Source organism: Kogia breviceps, chromosome 4 (assembly GCF_026419965.1).
Source record: "Kogia breviceps isolate mKogBre1 chromosome 4, mKogBre1 haplotype 1, whole genome shotgun sequence".
NCBI lineage: Eukaryota > Metazoa > Chordata > Mammalia > Artiodactyla > Physeteridae > Kogia > Kogia breviceps.
Genome location: NC_081313.1, coordinates 41,952,187 through 41,969,882, shown reverse-complemented (window position 1 = coordinate 41,969,882; position 17,696 = coordinate 41,952,187). Strand labels below are relative to the sequence as shown.

Here is a 17,696-nt window from a genome sequence, read left to right as displayed (position 1 = left end):
ATTGGATTATAAGTTATGGGTAAAATTAAATTCCTACCTTATTTAAATGTAAACATTTCTAGAACCATGAGTTAAAGAGACACCTATAATTTGATTCTTATGCATTTTGCTACTTTCAAATCTCATCCTCTTTTTGTTGTTGCCTAGTATCATTCCATTTTCAGCATCTTTGTGTTTAAGTATTCCTTTAATGTGAATATTGTTTTCATCTTGTTTTTTTAAGGTTAAATTTCAACATGTTATTTTCTATAGAAAATCACTGATCTGTTGATAAAAATAAAAACTACTAAATTTAGAAGGCTTGTCCTTTGTGTTTTACTTTAAAAAAATTTTTTTAAAGAGCAAGACACAGAATGCCAACATTTATACTCAATGAACAGAATACATAGTTCAGTTCCTATTATTGAGATGATGAGAAAGGAGAGAAAGAATGGAGTGTAGTAAAGATAAATAAGGAGATCAATGGGTAAGGAGGCGATTGAATGTTTAAATTCAAAAAGAAAACGTTTTTGTAAGAGTGAGAAGGAAAGAGAGGGATCCACACTTGGGATGTCAGAGGAAGAGAAGACAGAAGTGGGTTGAAAAAAAGAGGAGGAGGGAGGCAAAGCTGGTTGGAAGTATCTTCTCTGGGGGCAGCCACTGCTGTTCACTGGTGCTGGGGATGTAATTGCTTCCCATCACACCCTCTGGAAAGTGCCCGAGTTTCTCAGTTCTCTTTAATGGCTCTCCCTCCCCCACCAGCCTCTGCCCCCAAAAGAGAATGCTTCCCTCGGCAAGGTGTGGCCTTAACCGTTCAGAGGAGGAGGGTACAAGAAGAGTGGGAAGAAGTGTGATGTGTTAGTTTCTTGGTGTAACAGTTATTAGGATTTTATTATTCCCTGGGGAAGATGAAGTCAAGCTGAGGGATAAATACAGAGCGTCCCCGTATTAGCTGCACCCAAACATGACATTTTTCTTTCAAAGGAACACGTTAGCAGGAATACACATGATTGTGTACAGGGATCACCCAAGACCTTCCCGCTCACATCGGGCAGTCTTGAAACAGTTTAATATGTTTAAAGAAAATAAATGTAGAGAAATAGTTTTAGTTTTTGTTTTCTTTCTTAGACTTTGTCTATATATATATATTTTTTTGTTTTCGTATTTTTTTTTTTAATTTTTATTTTTTATTTTTTTTATTTTTGTGTGGTACGCGGGCCTCACTGTTGTGGCCTCTCCCTTGCGGAGCACAGGCTCCGGACGCGCAGGCTCAGCGGCCATGGCTCACGGGCCCAGCCGCTCCGCGGCATGTGGGATCTTCCCAGACCGGGGCACGAACCCGCGTCCCCTGCATCGGCAGGCGGACTCTCAACCACTGCGCCACCAGGGAAGCCCTGTTTTCGTATTTTTTACTGGAGTGTTTTCCTACTTGAAATTACCTGCAGGCAATCCAGTTACGTCGTTATAGTGTGATTATACAGTTATTATGTTAGCAGCTTTTCATAATTCAGTATAACTGCATATACATCCACATTTATATATAACCTGTCAAAATAATATATTTGTAATAAAAATAAAGAGTATATGTGATATGTTTTTGCTTTAGATTTTTCTCTTTGGAGATCCTTATTACCATAAGTCTGATTTTAAAAATTTTGTTGTGCTGGAGCCAGCTTGTCCTGGTCTGTGAGAATTGATTGTTAAATTTTCAGAAATTTTACAAGCCAGTTATGAAACCATTAGTAGATTAAAATTGGCCATGTGGGAGCATTCACACCATAGAAATTGCAAATGCTGCAAATTGGGACTCCTCCTCCAGAGATCTGGTTGTTAAACATTTACCAGTCATCACTGTATATATGCTATATATACTATGGTTATTAAGAATTATGTATATGTACATATATACATACTATAGGTATGCTATAATTAGTACGCAATTTCAAAAATGAAGTACTATTTTTAGGGAATATTTCAGGCAAATTCATATTTATTCCACTCTCCAACACTCTGTATTTTTACATCTGCCATAAGATGATGATCAGGAGTCAGTAGGAAGTACTCCTCTCCACTTCCCAAATAAAACAAACCAAAACAAACTTCGTCAATGAATTATTAACCACAGTTAAAAGCATTTGATTTTGTCCTGTTCCTTTGTCAGGAGGGCAACTGCCATACTCTTTTATGGGATGCCTACTATTTTTGTTATACTTCTCAGTTCAGGCAGCTCATAGCAGTTTATGTCCCAGACTTTTTGATGCTGAGGTAGAGAAGGTATTGTGCTCAGTGCAAGACAAATGCATTTTTTTTCTCTGTGTGTTTGCCTGACTGTATTCATATGAGACATTTGAGGTCTGGGTGGCAGCACATCAGCAAATGGCTCTCCTCCCTTTCATCACACATAGCCTGGTTGTTACAGAACCCTGAATGGACACCTGTATGACACACTTTTCAAATCCCTACCTGCCTTCCCTGCATACTCAGAGGGGCAAGAGGAGAGAATCAAGCCTAACCTAGTAGAGATTATAGGTTGAATAAGGCAACCAAATTTGGAGATATATAAGTGAAAAACCCACTTTTTATGGCCTTGGAGAGAACTAGTGATTTGGGGCAGGATGGACATCTCAACTGCGTTCTCTGGGACAGTCCTGGTCGTCCCCCAGCTCACTACCCTCTGTCTGGCAGCGGGGTGTCTACGTAACCTCTGTGGTGCTGGCAGATACACTTCTGTTCACACCCTGATTGTGAGCACATAAGCACCCCAGCCGTCCTGGAGCGCTGATATGAACTCATGGAAGTCGTAAGCAGGGGTAAACAGCAAGAGTGTTCCAGAAGCAACACTTGGAGGGATTATCCTAAATAAAATTTTGCTTAGAGGCCCAGAATTCAAATTGCTAACAGGCTTTTTGGGGGCAAGCTTGCAAAAGACAGATAGACTAATGAGGTGGCTTCCATTTCTTCAGCAACAATCCAGGTTAGTACTGATTCCTGATCACTTGAAAGACCTTGGGAACTTGGAAGGGGCTTTTTGTTCACTTTGACCCCACCCCCAATTTATAGGTGAGGAAACTGAAAAGTAGTCGAGCTTGGCCCAAGGCCCTGCCGCTGGTGAGAGGTAGAAGCGGGCTTTGCTCACACAGTGACCACCATTCTTTCCTTTTTTTTTTTTTTTTTAATGTCTTTTTTATTGTGGTAAAAGTCACATAATATAAAACATACTATTTTAACCATATTGACTGCTATTCTTGAGGTGCCTCTGCACATCCTCTTGACCTAAGGGGAACCACACCTCCGCCCCCATCAGAGAGCTTACTAAATACATTCAGAGCTGGGGGTTGGACATATATGTTGAAGTAGAAGGTATTTCAGGAAATATATTTGATTTTTTTAAGAACTTTAAACACTTTTGCAGAATTATTTACTGAGGTGGCACTACTGATTTCACCATAAAAAAGAATCTTCACTTTCACTTCTCAGGTCAGAATTGGAGAGCCAATTCACAGTTATTTAGATTGGGTCTTCCTTCTTAGCCAAATTCTACATGACTGTTTTTTCACATTATTTTTTGACTCCAGTATTCCTGTTTAATTCCTTTATGAAATGAATATATATTTCATGGGGCAATAATTAACCTTCATCAACTTGGCAGGTGGCTTTTTTAGCCAATAATTAGAAGGCTGACAAAACGTAAAGATCAGGACCTTGGGAGAAAAGGTATGTTGTGACTCTATCAAAAGGCTCAGTGATTACTGATGTTTCTAAGAATCATGTAGTTGCAATCACTCCCTTTTCTTCATTAAGAGTTTTGACTGTTTGCAGTTGATTCTTCTTATTACAGCCATGAGAATGATGCAACATTGAATTCTTTCCAAATGGCTTATCTAGTCTGACTAGATTTGCAACCAAAATTAACTTGTAAGGAACCTGTAAGGAATTAACCTGTAAAGAATTAACCAAAACCTGTATGGAATTAACCTGTAAGGAATTTATCAAAATTAACCTGAAGGGGAATCAAGCTGAATGATCATATACTCATGGCTTTTTTCTTACACTTGGGATTTTCACTCAAAAATACAGACTGAAGTGTTAATATTCTGATTATGGAATTTGAGTTTCTTCTAGAAAATAATAAATATTGAGAAAGATGAAGCCTTTTTCAAATGTTGTGATAATGTCATTTATAAGTGACTATTTGGCCAGGTGTAGTAAAACATACCATGAACCTGTACTTAAAAAAAACAACCCCCAAACCCCAAAATCATGTACCTGAAACAAATAAAAATACATAAGGATTAGAATCTATATTTCACATTTTCAGTGTTTATTTTGCTTTTTATTACATAAAAATAATCATTTATAATTAGTTACTCTGGAAATGTCACACAGTGTCTTGAATTCAAACAGTGGTCTAGTGTGTTGGCATTTCCATCAAGAACGATACTAGAAAATGTCAAGTCAGACAATAGGATATTGAAGCACATTGGTGACTGTATTCTGAATTATTTAGTGTGGTCAGATGAAGTATTTAATATATTTCATTTAGAGTCTTTGGCTACTCTTCATTTTTGCTTTAGGTAACATCTCTATCGTGGGGACATTCATTACCAGTCACTGACAAGATAACATAAAAGGAAAGTCATCCTTCAGTGCCACATTTAATTGTCAGAGTATTTAAAATGGGATCAAACCCTCATGGAGACATTTCTGTATTTTGACTATTGCCTTAGAATGATTCAATGGCATTTTCATAGATCCTCTTTCTTTTTTATGATCATTTGTCTAATCAGAGCTGCTATCTCAGGCCTGATGATTTCAATGGGTTCCTCTGGCCTCCAAGATTTCACAACTTGACCTTCAGGGTTGACCAGATACTTCCAGAAGTTCCATCTTGGTTCCTTGTTTGACGAATCTAAAATATCAGAATATATTTTCATGAGTAAATTCTTTGTCAAGATTTTCATTTTTGTTAGTATCTGCATAAATTACAACTTTAGAATCAAGTTCTAGGATTGTCATAATTTCAAAAACCAAACTAAACAAAAAACAAAACACCCAAACAAAACAACTCAAAGTTTGTGTAACCAGATTTCTATATACTTGGTGACTTCACTGATGATTCTACTGACCTAGAATCAAGAAATGAAATAAATTAGTTTATTTTAGATTTGTTGATCTCCCCCACAAAAAATTTACCCTGTCACTAGCTGAAAACTTTCAGTTTCTTAACATTTTTTAAAGATAAAGTGATGTTCTAAATGTCTTTGGTAATAGGAATGTATGGATTACTTTTTGTAGTAAATATATATATGTTTTTAATATTGTTGCATATTATATAGTAAGGAATTCTAAATAATTATAGATATCCTTTGATACATCTTAATTTAGGTAAGAAATGTAGAAGTTTTTTTCTATTTATATCATACAGGATTTGTGTGCATTATTATTGACTAACATGAGAAAAAATATATTATGTGCCTAGTAATGTATGCTCAGTGCTTTAAATGGATCCTCTCCTTTAATCTTTACAGCAACCCTGTAAACATTGGATATTATTATTATCCCCATTTTGCAGATGAGAAAAATGGAGGCCTGGACTCACAGTCACATGCTAGTGAGTGGTAGAGCCTGGATTGATATCTAGACCTTCCTATTTGCAGAGCTCGTGCTGTTAAAATAGGGGACATGGCAAAGCAAACAGATTTTAGGAGGAAGATGACAAATTCATTTTTGTACACAGGGAGATTCAGGTTATGTGGGACACCCAATCAGAGGAGGCTTCGGAGATTAAGAGCAGGAGCTCACCCAGGGAAAGGGGACAGAGTAAGGAGAGCCCATGTGGATGTGGTAGAATCCTGAGGATCAGTAGAGTTAAGGGTGGAGGAAAAGAGGAACCTGCAAGGGAGGAAGAAAAGGGGCCAGAGTAGAAGTCACAGGCAGCGAGACCCACCAGGCTCGGGAGAGTTATGGAGTGAGAGGCCAAACACAGTGATCTAAGAAGGAAGCAGAGACAGGGAAGTGGAGAAAACAAATGTTAACTATCCTTTCAAAAACGTTGCTGATGAGGTAGGTAGAAGGAACACACTGCCTAGAGTTTTTAAAATTGAGGGATACTTTGCTTTATGCTTGGGAAAGAACAAATGCAGGAGCATAGGTTAAAAATAATGAATGAAAAGTAGCCTAATATGTACTTATACGTGTTTTATTTTGTGTACTGTGCCAAGCATTTACACTGGTTATTTCATTATTAATAGTGCTGCTGATTAGCTCAAACATCAGTGACTTGGTATGAACATCATATTATTAACTAAAGCCTTCTTAAAATCGCTTTGAAAAATAGCCATTTTCTATGATGGAAAATGTATTTTTAAAGATAATGCCCATCAGGGCAGGGCTCTCTCTAGTCAGTGTAACATCTTCGTGTGAATTAGAAAAAGATACCCTTCCAGTTGGGGACAGTCCCTCGGCACATACCTTGCACTCGCCTGTGTTTCAGACCCCGTTTGCCTCCTTACTCCTGTTTAGTGAACAACCTGTACACCTGTACAGAGCCATCTTGTTTGTGAGTGCATGATCAGGTACTGTCCATTGTGGCCAGTTTTCAAAGATCTAATTTTCATTTGGCCATCAACTCATAATCTTTGTCTCTGGAGCTTCATTTAACTTTAGCGAAACCTTAAATCACTGTTACTTTTTTGATTACACAGGGTAAGTGGAGTTTCAGAAGCTTTTTTAGTGACAAAGGGGAAGGACCTAGGAGCTATTGTGCCCAAGTATTTGGCTGCTGTAATTGAGAGATGATTACGGGACACATGCTCTGGCTTTTTTTCCCCTGTGCATCCTGGAAATAAAAGGAATGAAGACCTCACTTTAGTTGCTATTCGTGGTGTTAGGCATTATATTGACTTTCCTAGAAACTGAATATAATGTTTTTGGATGATTCTGATTTCATACTTAAATGAAATATTATAGAACATCATTAGCTGGTTTGTTTGATTGGAAGCTTGATTGCCTGGCTGAGGTCATGGTTTTAGCAAAACTCAAATTACCCACAGTGAAAAATGACTGAGGCTGTCATCTATATAAGTTAGATGAGAGGACATTAGCTGAATGTCCTTTAGAATAGTGTCTGCCACAGTGTAAGCTGTATGTGAATAAGTACTTTACTTTTATTATTAACACACTTAATCCTCCAGGCAATCTTAGGGGGTAGATACTATTGATAACGTCATTTTACAAAAGAGGAAACAGGCACAGAGAAATTATGTGCCTGAAGCCACCCAGCAAAAGTAAAAGAGCAGGGGTTTCAACACAGACTGGGGCCAAAGTTTAGCTTTTAGTCACTATACTGCACCACATTTACGCTGGAAACTCTTTAAATAGGTTTCTGTAGCTAGCTTAATTACAGATATAGCCTAACACTACCCTCCTCCAAAAAAAAAAATCAAGATATATTGTTTTGAATTTTGCCAAAAACCACCTGACAAACATATTATTCACCCTTGAGGATAATATCTTAGATAAGTAAGGCAACATAAAATTAACCACAAAGATAAGTTCAACTAATAATGCTCAGCAATATTGATGTGGGGTGTATAGCTTTAATATTGGGGAGGGATATTTGCCCACATGCTAGTTAAATGAGAATTGAAATATTTTGTGACAATAGCCATGACCACACTTAAAGTAAATTCTTCAGGAAAATGATCATAAAAATAAAATACATTGGAGTAGATTCATTTTGCCATCCAAGAAGTTAAAACATTGATTTCAGGGAAGCATAACTTCTAGAAAGTCACAAAGGATGAGAATCTAGCTCTTTGATAGTTTTATAAAACTTTCCCACTAAAACATTTCAAATGAATGTATTGTCCTGGTATATTTGTTTTAAAAATGAAAAGCAATTAAAAACATTAAATTGGTGAGGCAAGGTAGATATTTACCAACAAGAAATCTAAATGCAGGTTCTGCTTCAGGTCCTAGAATCTTAATCTTGTGGAAGATGGGGAATGTTACTCCGAAGTTATTTCTTGCAAAAGATACTACTTCCTTGCTTGGGCGGGGCTCCGATTCTCCAAACTGATTGCATGGAAAAGCCAAGACGCTGAAGTGGAATGGTCCAAACTCTTTGTGCAGTTCCTGCAGTGCTAAGTAATTTCTGTCTGTGAGTTGGCAGTCACTAGCCACGTTTACAACTAGTGCAACCTCCCGGAAAAAGAAAAAAATCCAACCGGAAAGTGAAGCAAATAAAAGATTAAAAAAATATTTGCAAGTAGTTAAAATCCTAAACCATTTTGGAGGAACACAACCTTTGATAGATGGTTATCTCATATTTTTAGATATACCCAATTCTGCTGAAAATCATAACGCGGATGCATGAGTTAAAACTGAAAAATCACGACCATTGAAAAAGCCCTATGTACTCAACTGAAGTTTTTTTTTAATAAAAGATAAAATATGATTATTGATAGAGTGCTTTTTAATGTTGTTAGATTATGGAATTAATACTTTCATATTCACATTATATGGAATACTCCATATTCACATTACTAACTCAAAGAATTTCCTAAGCAACTTAAAGTATTAATCCAGCACTTAAAGCAAACAGTTAACATAATCAGTTATCAATTAGAAGTATATAAACTGAGAGCTCTGATGGCTAAAGTGATATACTAATAGCATTACTTTGAAGACTAAATTATAATATGACCGTTTAACAGTGAAAAATGGACTATTAAGAGAATAAGCAGAGAACACGGACAAACAACAGAGATAAAAATCAGAAGATGCAACTTACTTTGCCTTTAAACTTTTCCAGAGAAACCGTTCTTCCATTTGCATCTTTCACTTCAAATGTATAAAAGCTGTTGATTTTAGGTTTTAGGAATTTTAGTTGTAGAAGAAATAACATTACTGTACATAGAACCATAGACAGCAAAACTGCAAATACCTTTGCTTTGGGCCCTGAACATCTCAAAGGGTAGGCTGTGAGAGGCTCCATTTTGGATGATTCTAGAGGGAAGTCTCAGCAGGCTGGAATTCAAGGAGGAGCTGAAACTTGAAACCAGCTTAGTGTAACGGAAAGTCAGGAAGGACAGACTACCTCCTCTCACGGTTGAGGAATAGAAAGACCCTTCTCAGATTGAGAACGGAGTGAAACTCCTGAATGAAGTAAAAAGCTCTAAAGAATATCAATGATGATGTCAGTTGCAATTTCTGCTTGAAAAATCAGGACATTTTTGGTAGCTCTTTAATATCAGCCCAAGAAAGAAAATATTTCACCAGAAGATGGTGCCCTTGTAACTGGAAAGCTGTGAGGTGCTCCCAGCAATTGACTGGATGGAGGGAATTGGGTGTATAATACCCAGGAATAGTTCAGAGTGTCAATTAAATTGGTCTGTTAGTATGACACATGATCTATAGGAATTTAATATTATATGTGTATATATAATGCACATGGCTTAAGCAAGCTATATGAGTTCAAGGAATTTATAGTGGAAAGGGCAGTGAAATTTCTGAAAAGGCTACTCGCTATGACCTCATCTAGCTAAGGCAATGCCAGGTGAATACAGTAAAAATAAATAGATTAAAAACAATTATGGCTCTAAAAAAACCCTCCTCTACCATGAAGCAAGCTATAGTTCAGTGATTTTTCAAACTTTTGATTATGATGCATAGTAAGAAATGCACTTTACAATATAGCTCAGTACAATGATACTTCCTCTTTGAACTGTGTTGCACCCTGGTCTATTGCATTTTTAAAACAGCCTGGTTCTGAACCATGAAAATGATTTCAAGGTTCACCAATGGGCTGCAAACTGTAGATAGAAAAATACTGAACTGTATAATAAAGCAGGACTTTAATAATTAAATAAGATATTTCTACACTAAAGGCAAAAACACTCCATTCCCCCATCCTACTTGGGTGCATCATCTAGTTGCTTATTATCTTCATTTTTTTCTGTGGCTGTCACTTTCTACAGGAGGCCTAAATTTGTTGAAAACTTTAGGGGCATATATGGAAAGGGAATTGAGGGCTGCATATCCTGAAATCCATGATTCCTTTAGCCACCTTAGAAAATGTCCTGTTTAGGGCACACAGCAAGTTCTTTTTTTAAACATCTTTATTGGAGTATAATTGCTTTACAATGACGCATTAGTTTCTGCTTTATAACAAAGTGAATCAGCTATACATATACATATATCCCCATATCTCCTCCCTCTTGCATCTCTCTGCCACGCCCCCATCCCACCCCTCTAGGTGGTCACAAAACACTGAGCTGATCTCCCTGTGCTATGCTGCTGCTTCCTACTCGCTAACGATTTTACATTTGGTAGTGTTTATATGTCCATGACACTCTCTCACTTTTTCCTAGCTTACCCTTCCCCCTCCTGGTGTCCTCAAGTTCATTCTCTAGTAGGTCTGCATCTTTATTCCCGACCTGCCCCTAGGTTCTGCATAATCTTTTTTTTTTTTTTAGATTCCATATATATGTGTTAGCATACAGTATTTGTTTTTCTCTTTCTGACTTACTTCACTCTGTATGACAGACTCTAGGTCCATCCATCTCACTACAAATAACTCAATTTCGTTTCTTTTTATGGCTGAGTAATATTCCATTGTATATATGTGCCACATCTTCTTTATTCATTCATCTGTCAATGGACACTTAGGTTGCTTCCATGTCCTGACTATCGTAAATAGAGCTGCAATGAACATTGTGGTACATGACTCTTTTTGAATTATGGTTTTCTCAGGGTATATGCTCAGTAGTGGGATTGCTGGGTCGTATGGTAGTTCTTTTTTTAGTTTTTTAAGGAACCTCCATACTGTTCTCCATAGTGGCTGTATCAATTGACATTCCCACCAACAGTGCAAGAGGGTTCCCTTTTCTCCAGACCCTCTCCAGCATTTATTGTTTGTAGATTTTTTGATCATGGCCATTCTGACTGGTATGAGGTGATACCTCATTGTAGTTTTGATTTGCAGTTCTCTAATGATTAGTGACGTTGAACATCTTTTCATGTGTTTGTTGGCAATCTGTATATCTTTTCTGGAGAAATGTCTATTTAGGTGTTCAGCCCATTTTTGGATTGGGTTGTTTTTTTGATATTGAGCTGCAGGAGTTGCTTGTATATTCTGGAGATTAATCCTTTGTCAGTTGCTTCATTTGCAAATATTTTCTCCCATACTGAGGGTTGTCTTTTGGTCTTGTTTATGGTTTCCTTTGCTGTGCAAAAGCTTTTAAGTTTCATTAGGTCCCATTTGATTATTTTTATTTCCATTTCTCTAGGAGGTGGGTCAAAAACGATCTTGCTGTGATTTATGTCATGGAGTGTTCTGCCTATGTTTTCCTCTAAGAGTTTTATAGTGTCTGGCCTTACATTTAGGTGTTTAATCCATTTTGAGTTTATTTTTGTATATGGTGTTAGGGAGTGTTCTAATTTCATTCTTTTACATGTAGCTGTCCAGTTTTCCCAACACCACTTATTGAAGAAGCTGTCTGTTCTCCATTGTATATTCTAGCCTCCTTTATCAAAAATAAGGTGACCATATGTGTGTGAGTTTATCTCTGGGCTTTCTATCCTGTTCCATTGATCTATATTTCTGTTTTTGTGCCAGTACCATACTGTCTTGATTACTGTAGCTTTCTAGTATAGTCTGAAGTCCAGGAGCCTGATTCCTCCAGCTCCGTTTTTCTTTCTCAAGATTGCTTTGGCTATTAGGGGTCTTTCGTGTTTCCATACAAATTGTGAAATGTTTTGTTCTAGGATACATAGCAGGTTTTGAATGAAGGTTCTTTGTTCCACTAGAGTCTGACTGTTGGTGTTGTGGTAAGTTTCCAGAAAGTGCTAGAAAAGTGCACAGAATGATCTGAGAAGCTGTGAGAGTCCCTTCCCATCACTGTTAGGTATTCGGAGCTTTAGAGGACATGCTAAGGAGGCTGTCAGCCCTGCTCTGGTCCCTGCTCCTGGAGTATGTGTTTGGAGGTAGCTGAGCAATGCCCACAGCTTAAGCACATAAACCTGTCAGAGAACATAAACCACTTCACTCCCAGTCTTGGGACCTTATAAGAATGGATACAAAAGAAAACTATTCTCTTGTAAATATAATTTCTAGTAAAAACTAAAAATACAAATACTAATACAAAATGTATTATATCACTTCTTAACTGTGATAACTTTACTTTGGTGCTCTCTAGCTGAGTTATTGAAAGAGACAAAGTGCCTGTGTTTATATTACCTCTGAAAACTGCTATGTAGCTTAAATTCTCTGCCCTTGCTTCTCCAAGTCAGGTCCTTGTCTGCAGCACTGCCATCACCTGGGTGCTTGTTAGAAACACAGCCTTTCAGGCCCCATCCCAGCCTTTTTTGAATCAAAATCTGCATTTTTGCAAGATTCCCTCATGACTCAAATGCACATTTAAGTCTGAGAAACTTTAGACCTCAATCTTTTTCTGGTTTGCAGAGCAGCAAGCTTCTTTGGTTTCCCTTTATCTCCCACAGTAGATGTGTTTCGTGTCTCTGTGTCTACACTAGCTACTTTAACTCCACAGACTGTTTAAGCAAATAGCTTTAAAAGTTAATTCATAGAACCTGTTGTAATTTGAACCATGTAAACTCATTCCATTATAACTGTGCTTTGAGGGAGGAGACAGAGTGATAACTCTGGAAGGGATGTTGACTGACCATCTCCCAGGCAGGACTCCATAGGGTGATATTATTTTGATAAAATCATTATGCTGGCTTCTAGTCCATTGTTTTCTAAGAATCTCCCATTGAGTGATCCAGAGAGGAAAGGACTTGAGAAGGCCAATATTATGTTGTATGAACTTACAAGAGCTTGCTGTATAAGCCAGCATGCCAATTTTTACCACCAGAAATAAAACAATTATGCAGACCTGATGTTTCTTGTTCGTTTGACCAGAAATTCACTCTATCTGAAAACTACTTGGAAAGCTTAAGTAAGTCTCTTATCAAGGATGAAATCAGATCAGAGCCAGTTTAATTTTATAATTCTTAAGGCTTAGGAGCATGAGATATAAACATATGTGTATATATATATCTATGATATCTAAATATCTATACAGGCCCATTAACCAAACATTTAAGACAGTAGTTTGGAGAACACCCACCCTACACAGTGCTGACCACAGATAGATTTTGGACCTTGCCAGAGTCTTTCTCTGTATATATTTGATTTCATCATCTCTCAGCTTTCTGGGGATCGTCATCATTGCTTACATGTTCTGTCTATACTAAGACCATCCTCAGATTATAAATAAATCCACATTGCAAATTTCTCTGCTTAGGGGATCGTATGTTAGAAAACCCACCAGTGCTCTTTCAGAAGATCTAGGAAGGCTTCCTAAAAGGGGGGAAGACATTGATGAGGTTGAAGGTCAAGGTTAAGGGAAGCTACTGGGTCAAAAATGGGATAAAGCAGTGGACTCAGTCAACCCACTAAGGCACTGCAGAAGATACAATAAAGTGTAAGTGATACAAGCAGCCTCACACAAGTATGAAATCAAGTTTGGAGACAAAACACACATGAAACAAGGGAACAATTATAAGGCAGCAAATAACCAAGTGCTAAAGAAATGACATGTTGGTGAGAGCTTTGTACTACCCGTGATTCTAAATAAATAACATGTTTGTAGAAAGCTATTTTTAATATTTAATATATAAATATACATATATTTATATTACAGGGGATCAAGTGTAGTATAAAGCTCTTTACAGACATTATGTAACAATTCTTTGAAATATGAAGAAGTTAATAACTCACCCAGGATCACAGAACTAGTAAGTGGGACAACCAAGACTAGAGTTTAGGACTTTCAACTTCATAACCAAACTTATTTTAATGACATTAAACTATTTCTCTGTAATAGACAAAATATGTTTACTTAGAAGAAAATGTGATATGTGAGATTGCTGTAGTACTCTGGTGAAGGGGTTTTATTCATCACTAGATATTTAGATTTTTTTTTTAATGTGGTACATTGTTTTTTAAAAGTCTTTATTGAATTTGTTACAATACTGCTTCTGTTTTATGTTTTGGTTTTTTTGGCTGAGAGGCATGTGGGATCTTAGCTCCCCCACCAGGGATGGAACCCGCACCCCCTGCACTGGAAGTTGAAGTCTTAACCACTGGACTGCCAGGGAAGTCCTGACATTTAGTTTTATAAGAAATCACTGTAAGGGTCTGAAGAGGGGAGGGAATGGAGAACAACAACCAAAACCTTGGCGACGTGTACTGAAGTTATGTGGAAGGGGTCAGAGCCTGCAGAGCAACATTCAAGCTGAGAGATGATAGTGTCTTAACGAAGGCAACCTTGATGAGGGAGATAGAAAGGAAGGGGTAGATGCTAAAGACACTCTGGAGCCCCCAGTGGCAGATGTTGGCAATGCAGAATAAAGGATATCTGACCTTGATTGTTTTTGCTTGGGTTGTATTGCTCCCTAGGATGAGGAGGCATTGGAAGTTAAAAAATGAGACAGTAAATATTTTGGTCTTCACCATCAATTTTAAATAATATTTAGACCCTGATTTCAAAATGTCCTGTGGACAGAATGCTGCTGTGTTGGGCTGCTGGTGGTGGGGCAGGTGGGAGGGGCAGACATTCAGAGGCTAAGGAAGAGCGGTTGGGGGGATATGCCTGAGAGCTAAGGACCATCTCTGTTACTTTTGTCTCTGCCATTAGGTTCTAGAAAGACCCTGGCATCACCAGCATGTCTTTCCTTGGAATGTCTAGGTTTTTCCCACCCACTGAATATTTGTGTGTCAGATTATTTATCACTAGATATATATTTGTTTCTGTTTTCCCAGTTGTTTCATTTTGTTACTTCCTGACCTTATTTTTAACCTCTCTAGGTTCCTTTCTATTTATTTTTTGGCCCCGGTGCCCTGAATTCCTCCCGATTTAGTGTCAATATGATGTGAACTCTAAAGGTAAACAAGGCACACTGATGTGCTTGGAGTATCAAGTCATTCATCCTTTTTCCCTTCTTTGTCTTATTTTCCTTATCTTCCTCTTCCTCTCTATTAATAAATACTTGAGTCATTTAAAACTATGCGACAGGCATTTCCTCAGCAGGAGATAGATCCTGGAACAAAAATTTAAAAACATTGAAGATGAAATACCACAACCTACAGCAGTGTTTCCTAAGCTGTAGTTATTTGCATACTGCCTCAGTGATTTGCCCTGTCTGCATACCATTTGTTAGCTACTTAACTTTTTTTGTCCAAATCGAGTCACTTATTTTGCTCAAATTAATTTTTATAAGGGAAAATTTTCTATCAACATTGAAAAATTTAAAACATTAAAAAATGCACGTTAAAATACATAACTATTAAAAAATGTTCATCTGTGCCATTACAGACCATATGTCCTTAGTGGAGGGGCTGACTGAGAACAGTATATTCAAAATGTTACGAACAATTGCGTTCTAACTCTTTGAACGTTCTTTGTGTTGAATACAGACTTGCCTCTTCCCATGCATTGGTCCTAGTTTTGTCATAGGGAGCAACACAAAGTAAGTTTTGCTTTTTTGTCATAAATTGCTTCTCTTTAAAGAAGACAGTTCCTTTTGGGTCTCTTTTCCTCTGGACTAGATACCCCAGGTGCCCTCACTCCATTCATGTGTGGCTCTTTTACTGTGTGTTCCCTGCCCTCCTATCACTGCAGTCTCTTTCCTCCAAATAAAATCAAGTTTTGAATCCTGGCTTGTCCATCTCCTTCCAAAAGAACAGTTCCGAGACTGGCCACGGTTCTCCAGATGAGTTTTGACCGGTGCAGAGTTAATCAGATTTTGCTTGCTTTTCTTCTGGACACTGTTTTTCTCTTAACAAGGCCTAAAATTGTACTACTTAAAAAAAAAGTAATTATATTATACTGTTGACTCACATTCTGGTTGTGGTTGTCTAATACTGCCCATCATTTTCACTTCTTATCAGTTCTTTCCCATGTTAGGCCTGTGCTGTGAAAAAAATCTAAATGGGAAAATTTTTCACATATTCTTATTGAATTGAATTTTGTTGATTTTGGTCTTTGTCCCAGACTTTATTCTGAATCCTACTCTGTCCTTTAATATTTTAACTCTCTTCTCACTCTAGGAAAAACAATTTCAATAAATAAATTTCCATTCAAACTACTGATAACAAACTGAACAGCATTAGGCCAGGGACAAAACCCCTTCTGTACATCACAGGCGGATTCATTCAGGCCAACATGGATCCAGTAAGACTCGTGTGATCCAGGCTACTGGAGACAAGCTACTTATTTCTAGTTACTTGTTCTTCCTATTGGAAAACCATGGAGAACACTCGTCTATCTAAATTTGGGGGGGAGGGCATTTTCTCACTTGTCATCATAGATCACTAATCAGTATCCATTCTGGAAGTGTTGTCAGTGTTCTGAGGTTTCATTTATCCGGCCCCAGAGACTTGAAATTATTTAAATTGCCCAGATGAATATCTATTGCTTAATTGATCTCACTCTCCAGTTTCTGCAGAAATGTTTATTATATCCTGTCCAATCTGAAAATCATTCTTCTTAATGGAAAAGAAAGAAAGAAAATAGCTTATTTCCTTGCCTCTGGATTCTTTCTTAAACCCCTTGTGGTTTTTTAGGATTCATTGCCTCTGAGGGAAGAGATTCATTCATTTATTCATGAGCTCCTAGATGCCCTAAATGTCTTATAATCTGAGGATAGTAAGAGAAAATACAAAATCTCCGGTCTTAATGAATTGATAATATAGTAGAAGGACATAAAAATAATCAGAAAAGTGGAATATAAGCCGTCTTAGTCTTTGTGGGCTGCTGTAACAAAATACCATAGACTGGGTAGCTTATAAACAACAGAAATTTATTTCTCACAGTTCTGGAGGCTAGAAGTCTGAGGTCAGGGTCCCAGCATGGTCGGTTGAAGGCTGTCTTCTGGGCTGCAGACTTCTTGTTGTACCCTCACATGATAGAAGGGGCTTGAGAGCTCTGTGGGGCCTCTTTTATAAGGACACTAATCCCATTTATTAGGGCTCTGCCCTCATGACCTAATCACTTCCCAAAGGCCCCACCTACTCACACCATTACCTTTAAGGGTTAGGATTTCAACATGATTTTTTTGTGGGGGGAGGAGGGACACAAACATTGAGACTACAGCATGAGCAGAGGCACTAAAAGCATGGGGACTGAATCACTTTGTGAGTTTAAACCTTGGGTTACCCTGGTTGGTTCTGAGGTTGTGCACTGCATGCTCCAGGGGCTGCCATTCATAGAGGCAATGTTGTGTACAATTGTGTGCAGTGGTCTGAATCCTGGATCCACTACTTATCAGCGCTATATCTTTTCTCAAGTTATCCTTGTTCAAACCTATTAACCTTCACTTTCCGACTCTGGAGAACGGGGGATATAATTGTACCTATCTCATAGGGTTGTGATGAAGTTTAAATAAAAACCCTCTAATACATTTATCTCAGTGCTTGGCACTTATTGAGTGCTTGATAAATGCTGTTATTATTAATAAAATGTAACCAGGCTCTATTGGAAGCACACATAGTGAGCTACGGAAGCACAGGAGTGCTGTGTATTAGTTTCCAATGACTGATGTAACAAACTACCACAAATTTGGAGGCTTAAAACAGCACGCATTTATTCTCTTACAGTTATGGAGGCTAGAGGTCCAAAATCAGTTTCCCTGGCATAAGGCAAGGAATC

General features: G+C 37.7%; 2 protein-coding genes across 3 annotated transcripts in view; one reads left to right on the top strand and one right to left on the bottom strand.

Moving 5' to 3' along the window:
* The window catches only part of CDC20B (cell division cycle 20B), a 58,252-nt gene that overhangs the window by 2,856 nt on the left and 37,700 nt on the right, over positions 1-17,696 (top strand). The gene's annotated exons all lie outside the window — the stretch shown is intronic.
* GPX8 (glutathione peroxidase 8 (putative)) lies at positions 4,280-8,996 on the bottom strand. 2 transcript variants are annotated; one of them, XM_059061144.2, is made up of 3 exons: positions 8,774-8,996; positions 7,920-8,181; positions 4,280-4,888 (listed from the first exon to the last, which is right to left on the bottom strand). In XM_059061144.2, the coding sequence occupies exons 1-3, from the start codon at positions 8,975-8,977 to the stop codon at positions 4,725-4,727; spliced, it is 630 nt and encodes a 209-aa protein (XP_058917127.1). In that variant the 5' UTR covers positions 8,978-8,996; the 3' UTR covers positions 4,280-4,724. The 2 variants fall into 2 exon arrangements, with proteins under 2 accessions (XP_058917127.1, XP_058917128.1); XM_059061145.2 differs by lacking the exon at positions 7,920-8,181 and having other exon boundaries at positions 8,774-8,988.